Source organism: Channa argus, chromosome 20 (genome assembly GCF_033026475.1).
Source record: "Channa argus isolate prfri chromosome 20, Channa argus male v1.0, whole genome shotgun sequence".
NCBI lineage: Eukaryota > Metazoa > Chordata > Actinopteri > Anabantiformes > Channidae > Channa > Channa argus.
This window is the reverse complement of record NC_090216.1, coordinates 11096668-11121958: the sequence shown is the minus strand read 5'-3', so window position 1 is coordinate 11121958 and position 25291 is coordinate 11096668. Positions and strand designations below refer to the sequence as shown.

At 39.3% G+C, this 25291-nt stretch overlaps 1 protein-coding gene across 2 annotated transcripts; it reads right to left on the bottom strand.

Annotated features, from left to right (window-relative positions):
* Positions 1–544: 544 nt before the first annotated feature.
* LOC137106131 (double C2-like domain-containing protein alpha) lies at positions 545–24010 on the bottom strand. 2 transcript variants are annotated; one of them, XM_067489162.1, is made up of 11 exons: positions 23667–24008; positions 19473–19816; positions 18318–18397; positions 17561–17635; positions 17214–17323; positions 14038–14164; positions 12115–12174; positions 7434–7633; positions 4837–4918; positions 4576–4672; positions 1294–3195 (listed from the first exon to the last, which is right to left on the bottom strand). In XM_067489162.1, the coding sequence occupies exons 2-11, from the start codon at positions 19810–19812 to the stop codon at positions 3059–3061; spliced, it is 1308 nt and encodes a 435-aa protein (XP_067345263.1). In that variant the 5' UTR covers positions 19813–19816; positions 23667–24008; the 3' UTR covers positions 1294–3058. The 2 variants fall into 2 exon arrangements, with proteins under 2 accessions (XP_067345264.1, XP_067345263.1); XM_067489163.1 differs by lacking the exon at positions 4576–4672 and having other exon boundaries at positions 545–3195; positions 23667–24010.
* Positions 24011–25291: the final 1281 nt, after the last annotated feature.

Sequence of the window (25291 nt, the reverse complement as noted above, 5' to 3'; positions counted from 1 at the left end):
TGTTGTTCGGTCAATTATTAGTGTACACAGTGCTACTGCATCCTCTGCCAGCTGTGACATTTAAGGTCGCATCACAGTCCTACTAGGTGGCAGTAATGTGCTTATTACTGGTTCTGTACAAAAACTACTTATCATCACAGAGCGGCTTCACATCTCTGTATCTTTTCACTGAAATGTCACTGTAATCACACTTTGTGCTGTGGCATCCTCATTGGTCTTATTTTACAGGATGATTACTGCCAGTTTTTTTACAGTGACCAGTCTAAAAGCTGCAGTTGCTTACTAACATGGGCTAAAATAATATTATATAAAGATATTTATCTCCCTCACAAAACAAACGAAACAATTTCAGGGCAACATGCAGCCAGAGGCTTGGTGATGTGGTTATTAGTATTATTATCATTAATTTACTTTTTAGGTGTATTAAAGTCAGTTTGCCTCACAACATCTAAGGAGCTCTACTCATATCTACATTGATCATTTGATTTTTTATTTTAGATTATATCACCTCACAAATTGTTAAACAAAATGTTTTATACTGTAAACTGTACACTCCCCCTGTACTCTCTCCCACTGTGTGTGGATCTGATGAGGGCAGACATCCAGTCCTGTAGCTGATGCCTGAGCACAGTGACTAAGTTGAAACAGTAGTAGCGTTCTCTGATTCCACAAAGAGCTTCTTCCAGATCAGAATACATTAAGAAAATGCACAATAATCACAAACTGCATAGCTGCAAGGAGCTTCAAGTGTTTTCTGACTCCTCTTTTCTGTTTCAGAACTAGACCGAGCCTCTGTCCTGATGTCCATGGCCCTGACTCAGACTGTCTGTCAGCTCGTGGTGAGGCTCACAGCATGATGCCCTGTTCAAGATCACTGTAGGAGCATGTTTATGTCACGATCCTCATTCTGACCTCTGACCTTCCTCTTAAATAGAGTTCAAGAAATTTGGCCTAAATCAATCAAATGTTACAGATTGGTAACAAGAATTAAAAAAACATATATACACATATTAGCTATAATATATATATATCTGAATGAAAACAATGAAATACTCAGGTTATAAACTTTCAGTCACATTTTATAAGCTATACAAGTATATTCCTAGTTGTCCATAAATATGAATTAAATTAATTCAGTTGAATTATTTTTATTTGGAATTAATTTAATTTGGCTGTTGGTCAATGGGATTCTGACTTGACATCTATTTTTAGTCAAGTATACATTGTTGTATTTTGCACACTTATTGAATAAAATGTTTTTACTGCATGTTTTGACAGCTTTAGTTACTTTTAGAGATGTAAATTCTTAATACAGAATAACATCAACTAATGAATTATTACATGCTCTTATAGATTAAATTTCAAAACATGTGGTTAAAATCAACTCCACTTTTACCAGCTGCTGTTCATTTTAACACCAGGTCTCTATAGCAACACAGATCTTTGGATGTCACGTTTTAGTAATTACTATAAATTTTCTTTTCTTTCACAATTATTTTCACTTTAGAGACTTTGTTAAATAAATCCGGGCAAAACTTGTGAATTTATTTTATCAACAGCATCAAATGCAATACAGTATAAAATATATTTTCTCTTGTACCTTTGTAATTCAGGTAAGAATTACAGCATGTACTTAGTAATTCAGCTTGAGTAAATTATTTGTGGCACTTCCACTTGTAATGCAGCGTGTTCAGGCAAATACTTTTTAGGCACATTTCTTGGCTATTGACTGTGGACTCCTACCACCTTTAATTTGTTTTATACTTTAATCTGACCTGTTAAATTGTTCTCTTAAATATTCAAGTGTGACCTGTTCTTTTTGTTGAATTTCTTCAGAGAAGAGGCTGTGGTTGCAGATCTCAATGACTAGGTGGCAGTGTTGGCTTTATTGTGTTACTTCTGACCTGTCTGTAAACATCAGAGATTCAAAGAGGCCACTTTAGAACAGTGGAGCAAATGTAATAGAAATTCAGGGACGCACTCAATAAATCAATATGAATGTTTATGAAAAAACAATCATGCATGTTCAAAAAGACAAACATCCAAAGCAAGTGAAACACCATAAATATTTACATATCAACACCACTAGTATTTGGAGCATTTATAACATGAGATCGGGCACAGATAGAACCTGCCGCTTGGTGAGTGCAGTCCAAAATAAAGCATGAGTTATCAGAAAACACGGTGCTCTACACATCATTCATAAGTGTAATTCAGATTTTAAAGAAATGCAAATGACTGTATTTACTGCATTTGCTTTATTCTCATTAGTTAATCAAATCAACAGATCTCAAGAGTATTAGAAACAGCACAATGATGAACATGTCATCCTGCATCAGAGCTTGGCAGCATCAACACCAAACACACAAGTAACTGACACAAGTCATTAACATGGATGAACCAATCTTACTAGCTTGTGGTGTCTGCAGGCAGCCCAGTGGCAATCAGATCAATTAATACAAAACATGTGACAATAGTAAGACCACTTGGAAATCTTCGGAAGCATTAGGCAAAACATTATTGCAAGGGAGAGGTGTGAGTGCAGTGAGACAGATCACAGAGGTGTTTTAATGTCAGCAGTTAATGATACTAACAGACCAGATTTAATAAGAGAAAGCAAACATGGAACAAGAGTCAAAATGCAGAATTATAACTTTCTTCCTTATAACACTTCTTTGCCCAGTTTCAACTTTTCTCAGTATTGAGGTCTGACCAGCTTGGAGAAATATAGACGAGCATTTAGATTGACGTAAATTCCACAAAAGAGACATGGATTCCCATAAATATGATTATGAGAATTCTCTAACTCTTAGCGTTTGTGGTGGGAATGGCTTCCCTTATTTGCATCAGCTCTATTCAGATCTAAGATTAGAGTTTTGATCTCTAAACGTGACCCCTTCAAGTATACTATGATGAATGAGGAACTAATTTATGACACAAAATAAACAGGATGTAAATCCATCATAGGCATGCAGAAAATCCTCAGAGCATGCGATAAAACGTCTCCTATCGAGTCTTCAGGTAGTCAATCCAGTCAGTACACTGGAAAAGGATCAGTTCATTCCTGCAGGGTGGATCCAGGCAGCTCGTTGGTCAGCGTGTGCCAGCGCTCCACTTTCTTGCCCTTGTTCTTCAGACAGTCTATCCAGTGCTGTAGAGTCTCTCCCTGTGAATGACACCCTAAGGACACTCCCCCTAACCAGTGCAGAGACATAAAATAAGGCGTGAGAGGAAAGCGCATGTTTATGTAAAATTTGTAAAATATGTGTAAAAACATATTTAGATTGAACAAATTAAAATATCATACAGAATAAATTAATGACATGAAAACCAATCTGTCTGACTTTCTTTAAAGAAAGACCTGAAAAATATTTCAGTGCAAAATACTTACTAATACATTTAAAGTGTTGAATCCTTATTTCTTGAACGTATTGACCATTCTTACACTCTAATTTTGTCACGTTTAGACATTCAAACACCCTATTGAATCACAAGTAGACTTTCAAATGTAATGATAAAAGTGACTGAGCTACATTTTCTCAGTTATTATAACGTGTGATATTTATTTCTTCCTAAAGTTGACAGAGTTCAAACTCCATTAGTTTAAGAGGGAAAAGTGGAAATTACAAAGTAAAGTGAACAAAGATAAACCCACTTGCTCCTCTTGTTGTCACTGTTTGCCCATCAATGCACTGATCCTACTAACATGCACTGTGTGTATAGCCTAAGGCTGATATATGTATCCTATTCCTCTTCGCTTTAGAGCTTTATTATTGGCCGAAAATAAAAAACACCCTCTGTTGCACTGAAGTGTGTTTTTCTTTATCATTATGAACATAAACACTGTGGTTTATTTTGAGTCATTCCAACGTACTGTATAATATTCTGGTATCACAAGCTAACCAGCATGCAAAATGTGTATTACTTCATTGCTAAAGGAATCCCTAACAGATGCACTGGTTTCCACCTGGTTAAATAATGTTTGCTAATAACTAAAGATCCCAGCTGCTTTACGAATTTACTGATTCTGTTTTGAAAACTGAAACGACATGTTTGTGAGCATTTTTAAAGCTTTGTGTCTTCAGCAGGAACAGGAGGACTCATTGCTACAGTAAGTGCCACAGACAGGGACGGGAGTTGAGACACACTGCAGCCCTGCTGGTTTTGCTCTTTTCATAGGATTTGTCAAACATAAAAATATAGAAAAACAACAGACATAACCTTTAACTGCTTGAAATAAAAATCTTAAATCTAAAAGGTCCCAAAAAGTAGAAAGTAGACTTATACAAACAAAGGGATTGGAGCACTTACTCCCACTCATAGCACAAATATGGTTTAAAGCTCATTTAGGCTGAAATGTCACTGACGCCCATTTGGCGCCTAAAGCCTGCAAATTACACACAGTGCTGCTTTCGGATGATAGCAGATAATAGATAACATCTTAAAATATCTTCAACATCTGCAATGGGGGCAACATTATCAGAATGCTAATAAAGTAGCCAGCCAGCTAATTAGTGAGCCAAAAATCAAAGCAGGAAATCATTAGCTGCCAGGATGCTGGTGGGGGCCACTCACCTATGAAGTCATTGGACTTTCCCAGGTCATAGTCCCACACTGTGACCTCCAGTGTCTTGGTAGCTAATTCTGAGAAGGAGATTTCATAGAAGAACTCCTGGGTGCAAAGGTTCAAGATCAAAGGTTATGAAAAAAGGAAAATCATGTCTAACAGACACACAGTCTTCTTCTGCTGTACGCCTCTAAAATGCTCACTAATGAGGCCGGAGATAATGCGTGCACAGGTACACTCAACATGTTCGTACACAAACAAATGTATACCTCATTAAACTCCGGGTTGAGAGTCTTTTTTATGACTGCTGTTTTGTGCTTGGATTTCTTGTGAACATCTGGCTTGAGATACCTAAGAGAGAAAAATATGATACTATCACATCTGAGTCTGGTCATTATCATTCAGTACGACTTAAATGAATACTAAAGCACCGAAGTAAATGCAAATACCACAAATCACTATATAAAGGTCAGAATAACTTCACACAGTTAGAAAACTATGTTCACTCTGGAGTTACAGAAAGATATAGAGATTTCTTCTCTATCTTCTCATGCAACTTTTTTGGCTTCTTTTAAATAATATCTTCTCTGAGCGAAGATTTAGAAATAATCATTACCTAATAGAAGTATATTATAACTGTATTTCGAATGTCAGGCTTCACCCAGTACTTGGTTAGTTTACACCAGGTCGGGCAGTTACATGATGGTTGTCATCTGTTATGTAGCTGTTGCACTGTTGCTGCTATAGTATACAGAAATGTGTAATTAGGTGTAAACAAACAGCATGTTCCCTTGTAATTTAGTTATTAGTTATAAAATCGATTGTTAATCATAATAATGTGATGGTGGTGACGTTGGTTTTCTTTTGGAGGTCATATCTGTCAGAACTTCCCGAGATCTCCAACTCAGAATTATAAGTTGGAAATTGTTATGAAAGGTTTTTCAAACTCAGGTGTTCGTAATAAACTTATTAAATCTTTAAATTATACACTTGGGTTTTTACATAAATGAAAGGAAGGACTGCTTGGAAGAAGAGGCCTTTGTGTGCCAGGCTAGTCTTTTCTGTCTCCTGCCTTTGTGCTAAGCTAACTGGCTTTGAGCTGTGGGTAGTAATCAACCTGCAGGCCATGAGAGCGGTATCAATCATCTTCTCTTAATAAAAAAAAATCTAAAAAAGAAAATGTATCTGTTCTTCTAATATGAATGATAAGAACTTTTGATGCGTGTGTCTCCATGGAAAACATAAAGCTGCAGTGAGCAGATGGCAAGCTTTAAAATAAAAACCCAGGGAAGTTTGGCTCTGTAAACAAAAACATAAAAACTGCCAAATGAAATCTAACTATAAGCTTGATGTTTTAGAATTGTTATTTCCTATGCTTTTTTGTTTGTTTGTTTGTTTAATGGGAACAAAAATTAAAGCAATAAACTCTTATTATGCCAGACCATTTCCTGGCCATTAAGCCTTCAGTTTCAATACCGGAGGAACAATATGTTGCTTTTACAATGTGTTTGTGTGGATAAATAATTTAAAATAAGCATCCTAAATCTAAGGTGCTAGTAAGCCGATTTTGTTACTTTTGAGTATAGCCACTTAGCCATTTCTACATTTTCATTCTTTATGCTGAGCTAAGCTAACCAGCTGCTGACTGTAGCTTCATACTAATCAGACTGTTTATTAGCCATCTCATCCGGCTCTCTGCAGGAAAGCAAACAAGTGTTTTTCCCAAACTGCCAAACTATTCCCTTAATGTTCTATTTGTGAAACTAACCCTGTGTGAGTGTGAAGGCTGTTCAGTAATTCCTTCACCAACACAGCACAGATTGAAAAAGCTCAGCATCCCTTCTTCACGAGCTGTCATTAAAATCTCTAGATATTTTTAAGCCAGCTGGAAGAAGCGTGGCAAAATCTCTATTCACATTTGCTTTCCACCCACCACCCACAGCTCGGAGAGCGTATGTTCCCACACACTCTCAGACACAACAAAGCATCTGGGGAAAAGCTCCCGCCAAAGGGCAAAGATGCGAGCATGCATCTGAAATGAAACAAGGTGCACGATGTATTACTGTGGATGTGCGAGGGATGGATGCGTAGGTTTGGTAGATGTAAAAAAAAAGGGAGAGAACTTGAGTTTGAGGCATGATGGGAATGAAGAGGGAAGATTATTTGTGCACCGAGGTGAGGCGTGTTCAGCGGCATGTCTTTCTTTATGTGTGTGTATGAATGTGTTCAATTGGAGGTTGTGTATTCATTCCAGAAACAACCTCAAAGACAGAGAACGTCGAGGGAAGATTTTAAAGCCCCTTCGTCCATTTTTGTCAGGGTGCATTATTCAACCCAGACACTCTGACACAGAAACAAACACTAAACACACTTGCACACATTTACACACAGTATTGCTTTTCTTTCATCAGTGAGGAATGAAACTCCAAGACCAAACTCAGTTTTTCTTTCTGCTCAATAATGGAGTTCACCCATAACATTCAATCATGTCACTGCCTTTCAGCCCATTTTAAGTGTGGTCAATACACAGTGTAGTGATTATCTTGAGGAATGACTGACATATTTCACTTCCACTTGTGGTAAAGCTGCCCTCATCTGTCATTACTTTATGCAGGGTCAACTCGACCTATATATCCTTCACTCAGTGATTCATGGAGCGGTTAGTACCAAATATAGGTATTAATATGGAGAAGGAGGGCAGGTCATGTGGAAATTGTTCTTAAATGAGTGCCATGAATTGTCAGTGAATTAAGACAAAGCTGTGAATTGTGTATTCATCACTGTAAATGTTGTGTGCTATTACTGCTGGTGAATAATTTTCATTCGGACAGAAACATTTCAGTCGCTGGTTTGAAATCATCCTTACGTTTTGACGTAGGGGTCCGAGTAACCATTCACATCCATTGCTGCCAGGTGGGCGCAGCGTTTGACACCTACACACAACCCACCACGAGCCCTCTCCTTGGCCTCGCCCTTCACATCGCCATCGCCGGCTGGGGGTAGGTACTGCAGACAGAGCAGCAAGCGTCCTCTCTCTTCGAGACTTCTCTGCTGCTCTGTCTCCCACTGGAGGAGAGAAAGAACGCAACAGAGAAAAACAGAAAGTGTGTGAGCTGTGTTTTTAGTTGATAAATTAATTGTGTAAGGCTCAGAGATATGTAAAAATTATGTGAGCCATGATTTGCTCATGAAATAATTTGTTCTTTCAAATGGCTGTAATCAGTCATTCTAAAATTACCTGTTGATTAAATGACAACTTGTTATGATAAAGTGGTCGCTCATTGTAATGAACTCCCACAGACAAGTTTTGCGACTAGCTGTGTAATAAAAATGGAGCATTTAGCAGCTAATGAGCCACATATTTCCCTCAGGAGTTATTCAGAAGCTAAACAAAGTTAAAAGAGGAGCAAATAGTGCAAACAAATACGAATAAATGCTGATGTGGCTTCATTTCTATGTTAAATAAGCCCCAAGTGTTTTCTAACATGCTCATTATGTCAATGCTGTGCTAACAAAGAATATATTGGTACACTACAACAACTGCAGTGAAGTAATAGTGAAGAGGTTTAAGCCGATGGAACCTTTACTAAACAAAACGCACAATTGCGTGCAGGGACAGGACAAATACGTTGTAATGACTTACAGTATGTAAATCGTGTCTTTGGGTTGAGCTCAAAACCAAAACCACTCAGAAATTCAAGGTTACATTTTTGCTCTATTTCATTTGCTACAGACATTGAACTTACAAGATGTAAGCCAGTGTTGTAATACCAATTTAATACAACACTGGCTACACTCTTTTCATCTTCCTACTCCAGACATTGAATATTTACTTGGCATGAAGACAGTGAGAAGAGAGGGAATCCTATTTGTCTTGTATTTTGAGAATGGCTGAAGGAAATACCGGTCTACTTGATTAAGTGCAGTTTGTTTCTTTCCATGACTGCAATGTTACATGAAAAACTTAAAACGAGGACCAGATTGCATGATTGCTGACCCCTTGCATTAAGTGCAAACTAGCTGTTACTGCCAGTAAAAACATAATGACGAGTGTTTTAGCGTGCAAAGATGACGAGGTTGGATCAGGCTACAATCACACTTCACACTAACATCAAAGGTTCAATAAGTACTAATGTCTGTTGTCTGTTGTAGGTATGGATGTGTCAAAAGGTTTGTCATACCCTCCTTAGTCAGAAATTGGGCAATAACTCCCTGAGTACATTAGTCAATTTTTTTAGCTGGTATTATACTTTGTACATGACAATTCAGGACATGGCAAATGTTTAACTACAGATGTCTGGCAGAGGCAGCTTTGTTCAATAAAACCTTACGTTTAAACCACTTACTCCGATTCGGGCACTCAGCAACAGAGCAAGATGATTTATTTGGTACGTGATGTTGCCTGAGTCATTCATGTTTTCCTCCAATATTCCTTTGTTTTGGCTCCAGATAACACTGTGACATAATCACAACATGGGCTCAAAAGATCTGTACACTAACATAATGTCTCTAGTTAATTGTTCCCTTACAGCAGCAGGTCATCATTCCTGTTTTTCTTAGCTGTCAGTTTTTTGATCCATGCCGATTGAAGGACTTCTCTCATCTCTCAATGCCTCCTTTTGTGGTTTTGTGTTGGATGTTTGTCTACCTGTAACTAACCTTTGTTGTGTTTACACCTGTTTACCTTAAAGTCAAACAAAAGGTAAACTATCTGAACTGACCCTGTCTGTCTCTTGAGTTGTGTGTCTGAGCCCTAAATTGAAACGTGACAACCACTGATGCCCCTGAATCAAGCAGGGGTGAATTTATTTCCTTGTAAATCAATCTTTGAAAGAAAAGGAAGAAACATGTTGTAGTCCTTCTTGCAAAAGGTAGTCATGGTTTATATTTTTTGTTTCCCTTGCTGTGATGTGCTGTCTCATATCTCTTTTTCCCTTCACTGGAAAAGGACAGTAACTTTCATCTAACTTTTTAAGTTTATGTGCCACAGCTCAGAGACAGACCCTACTATCACTGTCAATGAGAGCATAACAGGAGTCCAGATGGTCCTGTGGCAAAGACCTGTCTAGGACCGAAGAATAAGCCTTTGAGTCATATTAATGCACTTTGTCGCCCCTGGCTCGAGTATTTTCCACCGACTGTTACCAAACCATTTGACAACAAGTGAAGCTACGGATAGATTCAAAGTGACAGATGTAGGAAAGTGAAGAAACAGCGACAGAGGGTGAAGAAGGGGGAAGGCAATGTTCTCAGAGGACCATGACTCACCCTCATGGCCAACAGCATCTAAAACATGTATGTTATTTACAGGAAAGATGCACATTTGATATTTCAGGACTTTCCTCACAGCAGGTGCTTGATTTTCAGCAGACTTTCTTCACTACAGAACAAGGAAAAGGTTTTATTGCTTTTAATGCAATTTTAATGAAGATAGGTTTCATCTCTCTACTCTGCATTTTTGTCGCTAAATATCTCTCCTTTCCTTAATATCTCTCCCATCTCTCATTAAATCTTGTCTTCAGGCATGAGGTGGACACAGCCAAGGTGATCAATATGCCACATGCTCCTCCTTCCCTGTTTCTAATTGTCTCAACAGCTTGTCCTTTTCTTTCTTCTAATTCTCTCTTTCCAATATCCTTCTTCTCTTCTTGTCTCTGTTTTTCTTTGGGAATCATTATTTCTGCCAACAGCCTGTTCGCCATCTGTTGTCACCGAGCAGGAGACTTTAAAACTCACCATCAGTGAGGATAATTTGTACCAGGTATCTGGAATAAAGCAGCTCAGACCTTCACAGATCGATAGAGAGCAACTCATTAGGGAAGTAGAAATAAACAGGCATCAGTGTGGAGCCTGCCACACGCAGCTGCTACACACACATGTATGCAGTGACAAATGAACAGGGAAGAGATAAATTTGCTGGTGGCTTTGCAAGACAAGGGAACAAGCAAGACACATTAGGCAGCTGTAAATAAGGTGGGAAACACAGAGGCAGCTGTTTTACTCCAACTAACTTAATTAAAGTTAGGGATTGGTTTGGCCCCTTGACTTAATATGTTTGATAGATTACTCACTATGTGATGAGAGGATTGATTCTTGAATTATCTGAGTAAAATGTGTTGTGCTTTTTCAAGGTATTATATAATTTTTGCAAGTTTAAAACTTCACTTGTACAAACGAATGAAGAAACTTATTTCAAATTCAATATACAAGTGATGTATAATGTAATGAATCCAATAAAACCACAGAAGATAAAAACAGAACCAATTGATTAGCTAAATAAGTCATGTACTGTACCACCACAAAAAAATGTTTATGTATTGTATTAAATAATTTTGTATAAATGAACAACTATGCAGTGATCGGCCACAAAAATATCACTGGTGGTTTTAATAATGTCACAGAGGACAAGGGTCAACATAGACACTCTGAGCAGTCTGCAGCTACACAGCCGAGTACACAGCCGATTGCGATCCACTGTGTGTATAGGTGGTAGAAGTACACAAACTCAGTAATGAAGTTAAAGTGCAAGTATTGACCTAAAAACAATCTCTACAAGTACCACTTAAAACAATTTTATGTAGTGAAAGTACTAAGCATATTATCTACATTTTACAAAAAGTACAAAAAGGACCTCACTAAGAAAAAAAAATTGTAATACTCATTATGGTGATTGTGGTAAAACCTGCAGAGTAATTAATAGAAAATATTAAATACATTATTCTTGCTGTGCTGACAGATTCTTTTTCCTTGCTTTAAAAAAATGTCTTTCTCAGATCGGGGTTTTGTAAATAAAAAAACCAAACAACATACTAAATATTTCTCAACAGTAAACAACATTAAAAATCCACTTAGATCTCATCAATTTCCATTAATTTCAACATGATAGAAAAATCTAACTCAATTACCTAGTTTGCGCTTAATTAACTTAACTTAACAAATCAATGCTGGTTTAATGGATTACATGACTCACGTAAGTCTGCAAATGGATTTTCACGTCTTATGGAAATAAATGGAAACTATACACAGAACCTATGGGATCTGCACAATCATTAAGAGTGATGTTAAAGCTACAATATGCAATTAAAGGTGGTGCTAGCATGAGACTTAAAATCGATCCACTCTGCTATGCCCAGCCCTCCCTCTCCCTGCTCAGCACAGTGCTCCAGGCAGTCATGCTTATGAAATTAAAATAAATGAGAATGCTCCAAAACTAACAAACCAAGCAGAAATAATGTACGTTTTGTGATTGGTTAGAAGGACAAGCTGCTGTTTAATCGCTGTGGTTGAGAGGAGACTTTGAAAACACCTTTGCACATTAAGATATGATTGACAGCATGTTTCTAATAAAGAAATTATGACATATTGTATCTAGCTACAGAATGAAAGAAAGAAAACACTAATGCGGTTGCATTAGTGTTTTGGACAGGATAAACAATCCTGCTATTCAACTGATTGTAGTCCATTAAGAAAGGTTAAAAAACATGTAAGATCACAGACAGAGAGGCAGACAGACCGGGCTGACACAAACAGGGGAGTCATATATTCACCTCTCTAAGGTAGCAGGAGATTCCTCTCAGGGCTGTGCTCATTGCGGTTGGTGATGGCAACTGGAGGCCAAGAGAGAAAAAAAACAAAACAATAATTAGGTAAATAATGAAGGATATGACTGACAGAAAAGCTGTACAAGCAGGTTAGAAAGGCAAAAGATAAAGGGAAAGTGGTAGATGCATTGTTTCCAGGGTAAAGCCACTTTTAAAATTACAGACCTGACACAATGTCTGTCTCACCGGATGAGAGAGGGGCTTTAGTGTTTGATCGCAGAGTGGTGGCCACCAGCCTCAGAGGGCCAATCTAACACCAGTAGCCCTTTCCAACTCATAAAGAAGAAAAACCCAGCACCACCTCATCTCTTTACACACACACGCTCTCCACTGACCACCACTTTTATTTTTAATCCATTTGTTTCTCATCTCTTTCTCTCTCTGTTTATTGACGCTCCACTGGCCCCCCTCACCCCCCTCTCCCCCCTCCCCCCTTGCTCTTTCTCTTTACCTTTTATTCTCCCAATCCCTGTCTGTGTAGCCTTTATCCATGTGTGACCCAGCTGACATTTAGCCTGCACAAAAAGCTATTTGTGAGCTATAAGAACACATATGATATTCTGACCCCCGTTTACTTATATTTGTTCTACTGAGGTGGCAAGAATCATCTTAGTTATGTCAAGATGCCGATTTGATCAGCTGATAATAGACTAAACATAAATACACATCAACATACTACACTGTACATGGAAGTAAATGTGTGTCCTTTGTGTACTTATAGTCTGGGGATGGGTTTCCTTGCTTCAGGTCTTTCAGTGATTATGGGAAAGCTTGATGCTTGCACAGCAACACAACAATGTGTTTTTTGTGTGTGTTGCTTTGCAGCAACAGTTTGATGTTCGCCTCTTCCTGTTTCAATATGACAGTGTCCCTGTGTACAAAATGAGGCTAATAAACAACATTTTCTGCTAGTTTTCTCTGGGTTTGCTCTGGTGGCCCTGACCTATGCAGAGCCCTGATCTCCACCCCAAACAAAACTTTGTGGATGAATTTTAATGGCTGCTGTGAGTCGGGTTTTATCGCCCATCAACAATCACTAATGCTCTTGTGGTTGAATGAGAGCAAATCCCTGAAGTCCGAATGCCAAAATTTCGTGGAAAGCTTCCTCTGTAGAGTGAAGGCTGTTATAACAGCAGATTAGCGCTGGTTTGGTTTTGATTCACATATAGCAGCCCATGTTGCATATAGATGCAATATTTGGATGTCCTCGAATTTTCAAGCGCAGAACAGGACCAGAATACGACAAAAAGGCATTATTTAGCATCCATTAATTTTTTTCCAAAAACTGGCATATGGGGTGTTGTGTTACTATTTACATAAACTGATTTACATTAACTCTTAGTAAATGATTTATTAACATCAAAAAGACATTATTTACAACTCAAAAACCCTTTAGAAAAAGTGTCATGTTAGGAAGTAATATCAATTTAAAAGTAGATTATGTGTTTTTTCAGTAGGAAAATCAATCTATATATAGTTTGTGTTCACTCCCACGTATGAACATCAGTATTAGTCAGCCATTTATGTCATATAAAGGGGACATTTCTGTCCAGCAGCTTCTATTAGCTAAGCTCTTTTGCTAATGATGCAACAGAGATTGTGGAGACATGTTGGTGTTTTCATTTTCAGACACCCAGGTGTGTGATAATTATTGCAGTGGATTGGTGTCTCTAAGAAATATCGACATTTTAACTTAGCTTCCTGTCTTTTTCCCCTTAGCTTCTTTTCTACTTCAAATAATTACATTGTGAGTCAGACAGGAAGGCTTAATACATTGAATAGTACTTTACCCTCCAGTTATTTCTCTAGTATACATTCATTTTTCTCTATCCTTCCCTTTAGTCCCCCCCCCATCCCTCCTTTACTCACAGGAGGTGGATGCTCCAGACAGATGTTAAAGTGTTTGGTCTGGTCAGGCTTTACGCGACGCAGGGCCACCCGCGACTCCCCAATGAACTCATTATGTGTCAGCTTGTCTTCGTCACACACGGACACCCTGGGAGTGAGAGACAGGGGAGGGTGGTAAAATTGAGATATAGAAAAAAAGAAAATTGGTGAGAGAGTGCAACACGAATACAAATAAGAGAGGGTGATTAATGAGGCAGACAGAGTTAGACATTTTAAAGTGCACTGGTGAAGTATGCTTCTGTGTGCATGAAGGAGTCAAACAACATTAAATATAATGACTCAATTAATTATTTCTAATATTGTGACAACTGTGTAATGTGGGCAGCAAAATGATGACATAAACCTGACCTGAATAAAAGAGCATACAGTCCAAAACATCACCTACATATAAATTCAGCATCTGTATAGACACATTGTACAAGTAACTGCTATGGGAAGGAAAGTGCAGATGCAGGGTTAAGTCATGCCATATTAATGAGCTTGGCAAACTTTACACCTGGCATAATATCATCCAAAATGCATAAGTTAGTGGGAGCAGCCGAGAGGAGTAAAGGCTGTGTATGTGAAATCAAAAACTGCGGAGCGAGGGAGGAAGTGACATGGGTGAGAGCGAGAAATAAAATGCAAAAATGTATTTAAATCTACAACGATTGGCCACAACGTTAACACCAGATGGAGGTACTATTGTTGTGGCTGATTGGTGAACAGGGGTAAGCATGAACTCACTGACCAGTCTGTGTTGATCATGGCCAGCATTCAATTTTTCCCATGTAGGCCCCTCACCACCACAGATATGCATTTTGATTGGGAGAAGTGAAGGATCAGTACGCTACAAAATAACTAAGTGATTGTTTTTCTCTCCTTCATGTAAATGTGAATGGAAGACATTCAGTGAGATGCAGAACATTGGGAATGCAATCTGTCAGAGGAGAAATAGATATGACTGCGCTGCCTTGCGCTCTGTCATTTTATTTGACTTCTAACTAATTTCGTAGCCAGAGGGAAAAAAATTTGCAGTCACCTGCTGCCTTCAGTTTCTCATAATAAAACATGATGCTGCAGAAAAGTGTAAATGGAGACATCCCTCCCCAAAGGTAATTTCAAGTTCAGCACCTTATTAGCCAAAAGGAGACCTGAACCTCAGGAGCAAAAATAATGAACATGGAAGAGAGAAAACAGGAGGACAGACTGGAGTAGGCAGGAAAAAAAGATGAGACTACAGGAGGATAAAGAGTGATGAAGTCTGCCAGAGCTGAGAGGTGAAAGATGGAGCCATAGCTGCATGAGTAAAGGGACATCTGTGATCAAAAGGGCTTGAGGATGGAGTGGCGAGTGAGCGAATGATAGGTCAATGAATCAAGTGTGAAGAAAGAAGCACTGGAACATTTTAATGTGACATGGATGCAAAGAATGAAGTAGAATACACAGATCATATTTCTTAATGCTTTAAAAAGATTTAATATGGTCAGTAAAATACTGTGATATGTCTAATCCACACATGCTTTTGGCTATTTAAATGTCACTGTCAGATAGGAATAAAATGTCTAGTGATATAGAAAGCAGCTCAAGAATTCATTCAAAGGCTTTTCTGCCACAGCGGGCAGGTGCATCAGGCCTCACAGTCACTGATAGTGATACTGCAATTAAACCATCTGTGCTGGATTTTATGGTAGCTTAAGTGTGCCAAGATATGAAATATATAAATGCTTGTGTGAGTTAAAAGTTGGTCTTACTAGGACACATTTACAAGACATTTAACTTTTGATTTATTAAATCAAAAACAAAAGCACTGTGAGATAATAAAATTATCAATTGTGGAAATTACTGTGCTTTTAGTAGTTGCCTATGAAATGTGGCTAACACTTTCCCAGATAATTTCCTGAAAGCATTTCTCACAATTTCACAGAAATTAGCTAGTATTTAGTTGTTAATTTCTAGGAAATTGTCCAGGAAAAGCATGTGTGATGAATAATAGACATGGAAAATGTATAAATTGCTACAGTTGTTAATTAACAGCTCACTCTATTTACATTTTTGTTATATTAAAAAGGTAATATAGTGAGAATAATTCCTAAATATACATTGGTATTCATTATAGATTGCAAAAGAGATGAATAATAATTCTTAATTCTTGACCTGATATAAATTGTGCTACACTAAGTCACATTTTCCCCAGTTCCTGTTTGTGGAATATATGTAGAATTCTGTTTTTTTATCATTGTTACTAAGTGGGTGAGCATTTATAGCATGAAGTGTGCTAAAATGTTCTAAATAGCCGCTAACATTTAGAAAAGTATGAGGAAAGTTATCTGGAAAATATGGGACATCCCAAAATGTCTTTATTATGTTAGAAGGGAAGTGCAATTCTTTTACACTCACCTTACAGCTGTATGCTTATATCTTTTATCTTCTAGCTTCTATTGCATCATCAAGATTTTATAAAGTAATCACACTAAGATAAAAATAGCTTGGTAGACAGTTTCTAACATGAGAGCAAGGTGCGGGTGAGACCAACATGTTTGCACTTTTCACTAAGTTAAAGTTGCTTTCTATCTGATCTCGTTTGTAAGTGCCTCTACTGAATTAACATTGTGTCGTTGGCCAGTGGTAGGGCCATTTTTTCTAGTTTTACCCAAGGGATCAATTGCCTATCCTATTTAAATGCCATTCCCGTGTGCGCCATGACAAAGTTTCACTCACAGACAGAGACAATTCAAGTCTTTCGTCACCTCTGGAGGGGGTCAATGAAATTAAAAAACCCTGTGGCGTTTAGGCTGACCTCAATATGTCACTGCAACTTGGAAAGAGACAACAGCAGGGAGAAAGATGGAAAGAAAGGCCGAGGGAAAGAGAAAGAGCCAGTTTAGAATGAGTGTGGGGATATCTCTTCTGATAGTAGTGGACAGGAGGAATGTGGGGACAGTGAGTAACAAAGGTGAGGTGACAGAGGATCAAAGGAGCAGTAGAGATGGAGAGGGGGAATCGCGATAGGATGAAGGCCTATAAATCAAAAGCAGAACACTCCATGATTGAGACAGATGATAAGAAATCCTTTGTAAACAGGGGTCAGCTTTCTGAGGGGGAAGGAAGAGCAGAGAGGCAGAAATAGAGAAAAAGCCTCTACTGTAAACATTTACCGGAGTGTTTTTCGGTACATATCCTCCTCTGTGATGCCACAGTAGGTGAGCGTCTCGTTCCACACGGGGTTGAGTGTGTTTCGAACAATCTTGGTTTTCAGTTTATTGGCCTGTACATCACAGCAAAGACGAGAAGACAACGTTAAGGACACACGTCAAACAGCAAAAAAGGAAAAAAAAATCTTACTGGCCACAAGGTTTTACTCTTTTATTGGTCTGCACTTCCCTTTTTATAATGCAGCCTTCAAACTGTAGCATGAATTAAGTGTGCACTCAAACATCGTGTATATTAGTTCAGTAGAGGATTTTTGTATAAAAACACAGTTGTTGTGATAATGAAATCAGACCTTGCAGGCTCCTGGCAGCAGGTGCAGCTTTACGTAAGGATCAGCCAGACCGTTGAAATCCATTGGCTTTAGACCCTTGTAGAGACAAAAAGAACATATGATGGATACAAAATAATTGGATAAAAACATTGTCCAGAGCACCAGCAAAAGTAATTAATTATTAAATTGCTACGAGACTGAGAGGTGAAGGGTTCATTTACAAATTTAATCTAAAGGTGGTGAGGGAATTCGAATTTGACAGACTGACAGTTTCAGTTGACCAGTGAGTCATGTCACCTGTTTTAAAATAATCCACAAGTTAAGGACAAAAACTGAAATGTTATCCAACACAGTGATAGAAATATGGCATAAATTCACCTGTATGAGAATTTTGAGATAATTTCTTGATTATTTAGCAAAAACTACTTTTAGAGGACATAGATAAATGTCACAAACGGACTGCTTTTTCCGCTGAATATCGTGGAAATATACTAATATTATAGTACCGAATAATAAAATTCGGCTGCTCTGGGATTCCGGTGGACATCTTTACCAAATGCTATGGCAGCGCACTGTGCATTTGGTGAGATATTTCAGTCTGGACTGAAGTGGTGGGACAACTGACTGACCAACATTACCACCTGTAGAGCCGTAATATTAGCATATGCCTTTGGTTGAACACAACAATATGTCAATAACCATCAAAATCAGTTGTCAGTAGAAAATACTATCTATCATAACAATAAACACCACCTGTGGTGAAGTTTTCAGGATCTACCTTTGCTCTCAGGACTGTGCAGTGTAAAGAGCTGGTGGCCTTCTCATATAGCAGGTCAAACTCTAATGTCCCCAAGGAGGCTGGAAGACAAAAAATATGTGCGCGTAATCTTGGTAATTGCTTTGGTGCTGACAAATTTATCAGATAGAAAAGTGAAGGAGAATGATGCCTGCGAGAAATGCAAAGTGCAGGTTTATGGGAAAATGTGTCTTGTCTTGCCTCAGGGTAGACAGTAAAAAAGACATTTTGTTGTTAAAGAGATTAAAAAGTTAATGTGGTAAAAATTGCACACTGCACTCTGTTTACTTTGAAATGCCAAAATAAGGCAAAACCGTTTTTTCTTTAACATGATATTTTTTCATGATTATTTTACTATAACTTTTTTATACATTCCCTGACCATTTGACTTAAATCTGGTGAAAAAAAGAGATTTGTAATATCCAATTGTGTTAACATAATAGTTATTATGTTAGGTTTTCACCTATATATCTGTTAAATAAGACTACAGCTATGGGCCTGTTAGCTTAGCATTAAAAGTAGGAACAGGTAGAAACAACTAGTTCTATCTATGCCAGAAAACATCCACCTTTTTTGTAGCATGTCAAACGTGGTGCAGTTTCAACAGATGTTTTACTGATCCCTATGAGAACGTAGGTACAAAAGACGTCTTTGGCCGTTAAAGTCAGAGGATTTTTGTCAGGCTTCTCATCCTTTAAACAGTCACAGGGGCTGGAACTGATCCCTGCTGTCATTTGGAGAGTCAGGGTACACCCTGGATAGATTGGTTTGTCTCAGAGATGACACACAGAAACAGACAACCATTTATGCTTTGAGTGTGAGCACGTGGAGAACATGCCGCACACCTTTTATCTGTGAGGCTGGAGTGCTACCACTCTTCTACCGTGCCACCCCAAGGCATACAAGCACGTCTTGTCATATCATGTCATATCTTGTAATCTGTGTAATCGTAAGACAGAAACCTTGCCCAGCCATAAATAGTACAGCACCTAGCCCCCGCATTCCTTCAGATATACGTTGCATATCCAATTGTACTGTCTTTGAAGAATTGGGATTGAATGTTTATTCTTTGGTTTAAGCATCTATTCCACCTGTTTTCCATTAGTGAAACCAGGTCATTGTTTTTAGGTGACTCACTGTTATCATCACTGTCACAGCTGTCGATCTCAATAGAGGTGTCCATGCTGCTCATGGCTGACAGAGAGCCCCCTCCGCCTGCCGCCCCTGGTAACTGCGGTGACAACAGCCCACTGCTTCCTCCTCCTCCTCCCCCTCCACCCTGACCTGCACCAGGACTGAGTGTGGTGGGAGCCCCCACCTGATTGGGTGAGAGCGGCTCAGAGAAAGAAGAGGTGGGTGAGAGACGCGGGAAGTAGGCAGAGATTTGGCGAATAGGCCGAATGGGGCCTGGGCAAACATCAATGGCCATGTGCTCCTGGATGGAGATGGCCAAACGTTTTCCTTTTCGCACCGTCATAGGGCTGGAGGGAAAGAGTCAGAACAGGAGGGACGGATTAGGTAGATAAAAGAATCCAGCAATAGACAAACAGAATAGATGGACATGCTCTCTACTGAAGCAACAGTAAAAACATTGATTCACAGATAAAAACTGTCCCATTTCTGTTCTGCAATACCAAGAGAAACAAGGTGAGATTATTGCGATGGCTGTAACAAATGGGATCTTTTCCTGCATCTGGCCATCTGTGAGATATCATCGCACCTAAAAGGAGTTTCTCATTTGCCATATTGTCAAGAGGGACAACTTGTGATAGGAAGCTTTTATCTCAAACTCCTCTCATGCTGACAAGTCCTTCAACATAATTATAACTCTCTTAAAAAGAAAGGCATTATTCATAAGATGACAAATACAGCAGAGGATGTGCACAAATTTGCATTTCAATAGAAATCATCTGAGTAAACTCAAACCTATCAGGCAGGATAAAGAATAATGGACAATAGGGGTCTCCCCCGAATCCTAATCATCCTCGTTGAAATTGCAGTGTGTAAGACGCTGAGGCACGCATGTTTTCTGAAGTGCCTAACAGTCCTCCATAGACAGACAGGTAATTAAAGGATGAAGCCTTTATGAAGTTATGCCTCTTCAGTTTACTCAGATGCAAACAACGGAGTTCTGATGATTACATAAAGTTGTGGTAGAAGGAAGTGGAGTTGACCACAAGGCTGATGTGTCTGCTCTCTTCCCAAAATAAATAAGAGGGGGGTGGATTGCAAATATCTCACAGCTTTTGTGGTCTATAGACAGCAGGCCTTGAGGGGGCGTTCTGCCCTCAATACTGAATAAATCCCCTCTTGGACTACCTCCTGCTCTCTCTGCATTAATCGATTGAAACTGAGAAGCAAATATTTGCACTGTGAATTGGACATCTGTGAAATTTAGAAACATCAACATGAAGAGGATAAATAAATTGTTAGAAATTAGTCATATTTACTGTGAGTGAAGAGTCCGATGGTAAACCCCACAAAAGAATTGTCAGGTAGTTTGTGGGAATGATGTGAAACCTGCCTCCAGTTTGGGAAAATTATTTTATTTGCTTTCCTGCCAAGACATAACTTAGAAGATTTAAAGCAGTCGCTTTCAACAAGTCAGCAAAATTTAATTTAGGAGTAGTTTTTGAAGTAAAAATTTGAAGAATGGGGAAGGGGGGTGGGGGGTCTTTATTCAAAGATAATACAATCTGCATGTTTTTACCTTAATAACAAAATGAGCCAAAAAAAAATAGACTTTTCATTGGTGTATTTAGAGCCACTTAGGGATGGAATTTGTGCTCTTTGGACTGAGCCACTTTTGCTGTGTTTCCATTCCCTATACTAAGCTATGCAACGTGCCACTGACTTTGGATTTAATGCACGGATAAGAAAGTGGTATATAGTGGTATATATATTCTCATCTATCAGTAACTAGAGAGCAAATAAGTGTATAAAATTGATGCACGCTTTGTTCACACAAGCCTCTACTCCACACCTTTCCCACTTGTTTGTGAAGTCAAAACAAGTAAACAGATTAATTTCTGACCTCTGCGTCATCGAGATGAACTCAGTATGACCAAGAGCGCCCTGTAGAAGGTGGCTCTGAAATTGTTGCCTCTGACAGTTGACCTTCAGCAGAGCTACAGGCAGTGACGGTCATTTGTCATGTATGGTCCGGTCTCTCTGCTGTGATGCACAACAGTGGATGATGCACACCACTGCTCATCCAGATTTTCCTTGGCTGTAGATGAAACGAACTTCTGAAACACGCAGCAGCGTGCCAGCCAACAAACTTCATCAACTCATTTAAATGAAGCCACTTTGACAGACTGCTGGCTCTCTAATGGAAAATGATGGACATCTTGGTGCTCAAAAACAACCAGCAGCCATTTTGGTGCCACTAAGGACCCAGGTTCAAGTAAAGACGTCTGAAGCACTAAACAATGGTCAGAGTTCATCACTACTCACTTAAGCAGATAAGCCTTCAGACAAGACACTGAGGTTCACGATAAACCCGTTGTTCCAAATGTGAGGTAGATGAAAGTAGAGAAGATTAAACCAGTGCTTTTCACAGCTACAGTGAATTATCTCAGTCTGGCACAACAGTAAAAAAATATTCCACCTACTGAAGAAACAATGTTACGTGGAAGATTGTGAGACAATAAAGAGGAGGTGAAAAGAAGTTAATGAAGCTCTCTGTGATGATGAGCATCATGGCCAGAACTGATTAGATGACAATTGTCCTTATAAGCATAATCCCTCAAAGCAAAGACACACGACAGTTTATATTTACACAAGCATGGCAGGAACCACACCGTACATGCAGATAGACTTCCATTAGTCCATTAATTAATCTATTCACACACAATCACACACACAGACACACTATGTGGCTCTTCCAGGCTTTTGACTGTGTATCTGTTGATATAATGTAAGCAGTCAGTCGCCTCCCAGTCCTGGCAGATGTGGCCAAAAGCTGGAGCAGTGCGAGCACCAGCACCAGCAGCAGCAGCAGCAACAGCAGCAGCGGCACACGTACGACCGGGAGGCCTGGTGGTTTGCAGCTTGTGGGGGAAGCAGACGCTCATGGGGAGCTCATGATTGATCGCTCTCATGCTGCCAGCTGGAATCTCTCTCTCATCTTCTCTTTTTATCATCATCATCTTGTTGCTGAAGAGTGTGGCAGTGCACACTCAAAATAATAAGGTACAGATTTCATCCTCACACTTTACCGGATTATATGTGCCAAGGCTCATTTACACACACGACTCTCAGCCTTGGAGCACATGGCTGAAATATCTTTAATTCCTGCAAGCTACAAAATAATGGTCCACGTTTTCCACAGCATCTACACGGAGCAGCGATGTGGGTGTTTGTTATGCAGCCACACACAGCACAGTAAATCTATAATGACCCCAGCGTAAATATCCTCATGAGGTGTAAACCTTACATCTACAAGAGTGGGGGATGAAACAGACACAAGCTGAGAGTCAGGAATATGTGTGCAACACCCGACCTCCCCTCCTCCTCTTTTAGCTCCTTCACTTTAAATTAGAGTCATATGGCGGGCATGGATGCTCTCTCCTTCGACCCCCCCGCCCCCCCTTATCTTTTCATCTCCACCTTTCAGTCCACCTCTTGTGTTCTTGTCTTTCTTTATCTGTCTCATTATTTCTCTGTCAGTCTCTCAGACACCACTATTCCACCTGTAGGTATGTGAATCTCTTCTTCCCCCTGTGTCCTACATACAATGGGCCCCTGTGGTGGGCTCCATTCACCTTAAAATAACAAGCTGCTGACTGAAGGGGAGATGGTACAGGACAGTGCCACAAACTGCAGCTACTCATTAGAGCCTGATAGTCAGCGCATCATTTATAGCCAACCACAGTGACACCGAGCACTTGTCAATTACAGCCAAGTTATTTTCGAGCAAGGATGAGTAAACTTCACTGAGTGTGTGTGAGTCATGTCATGTGTCTGTGTGGGTTGATAGGTGTGAAAGAAAAGTGAAGGAGCAGGTGAAAAAATACAAAAACAGACTGCCACATGTTGCACCTGTCTGCTGCGTGAGAATGATGCAGAATAAATGTCTCCCACTTTAATGCATTTATTCTCTCATAAAGATGGACCAAGGAAAACGCACACATACGCGAACCAAACAGATGCACAAGTAAAGTGAGGTCAGAGATAGAGGGCGTAAGAAAAAGTGTGAAACATGACATGTTTTTCATGCAGAGAAATGAGAGAGAAAATACGTATAAAACCCCAAATTAATGTTTCCAAACTTCACAGCAGATTCAATCTGTCCACAATTCAGAATAACAGAATAAAATATTGACTTACCTCAGTGATGGCACAAGTGTGAAACTCCTCAAAAAAAGAGAAGGGATTCCAGTGCAGAAAGAAGAGGGAGACTAACAGGTGGAGAAGAAAGGAGCAGGGAGTAGAAAGCAAGAGGGGACGAGAGAACGAGAGAGAGGGAGAGCTAGACTGAGCGACCTATAAGTGTATCTTTAAAAATTAATTGCACGACTAGTTCAAGTTGAGATGAAAATGGGGAGCAGAGGAGAGAGAGAGAGTAAGGTGGCATGCTGGAGAAGGAAGAGGAGGAGGATGTAGGGAGCGAGGGAGACAAGAGGAAGAGAAACAAGGGGAGAGAGAGAAAGAGAGAGAGGCAGTGGGGAGTTATTCTTTAACAGTCTGTTGTGCATGTGATGAGTCGCCTCAGTCCCTCCTTCATTCCCCCACCATCACCACACACACACAGAAACACACACACAGACATTGTTTTTGTCACTAGGAGGACATTGCACTGACATGTATTTATTCCCTTAAGCCCTAAAGTAACCTTAAAGGATAAGGCTAATGACATTCTACTCTGTAATTTTCTTAATGTCAACTAATGCCATAAAAAGAGCAAAACCAACAATGAACTTACCTTCAAAACAAATACGGCAAAATGAAGGTAAAAAAAAGGGGGGCAGTGCCTGACTTTATTCACCAGAGAGCTGTGATAAATAGGAACATAACACAGCAGCAGTAGCAGAATAAACAATTTAAAGGGTGTGATTAAAGGGTAAGGGTAAGTCATACATACCACGTCCACTGCAGTATCTCTGATGAATTTTATTACCACCCAAGTGCTTGAGCAGCAGGACAGATTCTATGTGAACTGCCATGTGCAGCCCAAAAACTGTCCACAAAAACTGCCAATCATGCTACAGCACCGACTGCAAATCTTCCAGGAAAGTAAACTAGCTGCTTGTTCCCTACACTGAAGGTTGGTAACGTTTATTTTAACGTCCTTGACACTTTTCTTGTGAAGCCTTTACACATCGTGTTTTATTTTTTTTCACTCTTACTTGCTGTTCCGTCACTTACAACAAACGAGAGCTTTTTTCTCACTGTTGCTGGTGTCCATCTTGTTTTGTATTGCACATTGTAGAAGTCCATGTGCATGTGCCCCCAGTTGTGGTCTGTGTCTGTCAAAGGGCTAATGGAAACACTGGGCACAGCCTAAATTAATGCAAATAGGAGGAATAGGAATAGGCTGGTCTTTCTGTTTTAACAACTCCCGATGAATGCAGCATTCAGCATGCAACTTCCATACTTTTCAAAACATAGATTACTTACAACAGTCATACGGGTTCACGCCACGCAATTGGAATCCAATACCAAGGTCAGTGTAACTGCAGGAAGTATAGTGTGCCCCCCACAGGTAGCATGGTGGAAGGTAAGGGTGCAAAGATCATTGTGGTGGATGTGGGGGAGGCCTGTCAGATGTTTGTGCAGGAAATCCTTCAGGTAATCCTAATACCTTTATGTTGCACTTTATTTAACTGCTCAAATTGGTGCATGATTATTAAAAATGTGTATTCTGTATTCTGAAAATTTCTCTGTCAACTGATTTTAAATGATTGAAGAGTAAAATTACATTTTAAACAAGTTTTAGACGAGATGGCACAAAA

Coding starts and splice junctions, on each gene's coding strand:
- LOC137106131 (XM_067489162.1), bottom strand. CDS start 19,812: ATGACGGTGCGAAAAGGAAAACGTTTGGCCATCTCCATCCAGGAGCAC. Junction 17,324..17,560: donor TGCTGCCAGGAGCCTGCAAG/GTCTGATTTCAT, acceptor TGTGATGTACAG/GCCAATAAACTGAAAACCAA. Junction 12,175..14,037: donor GTCTGGAGCATCCACCTCCT/GTGAGTAAAGGA, acceptor CTTGGCCTCCAG/TTGCCATCACCAACCGCAAT.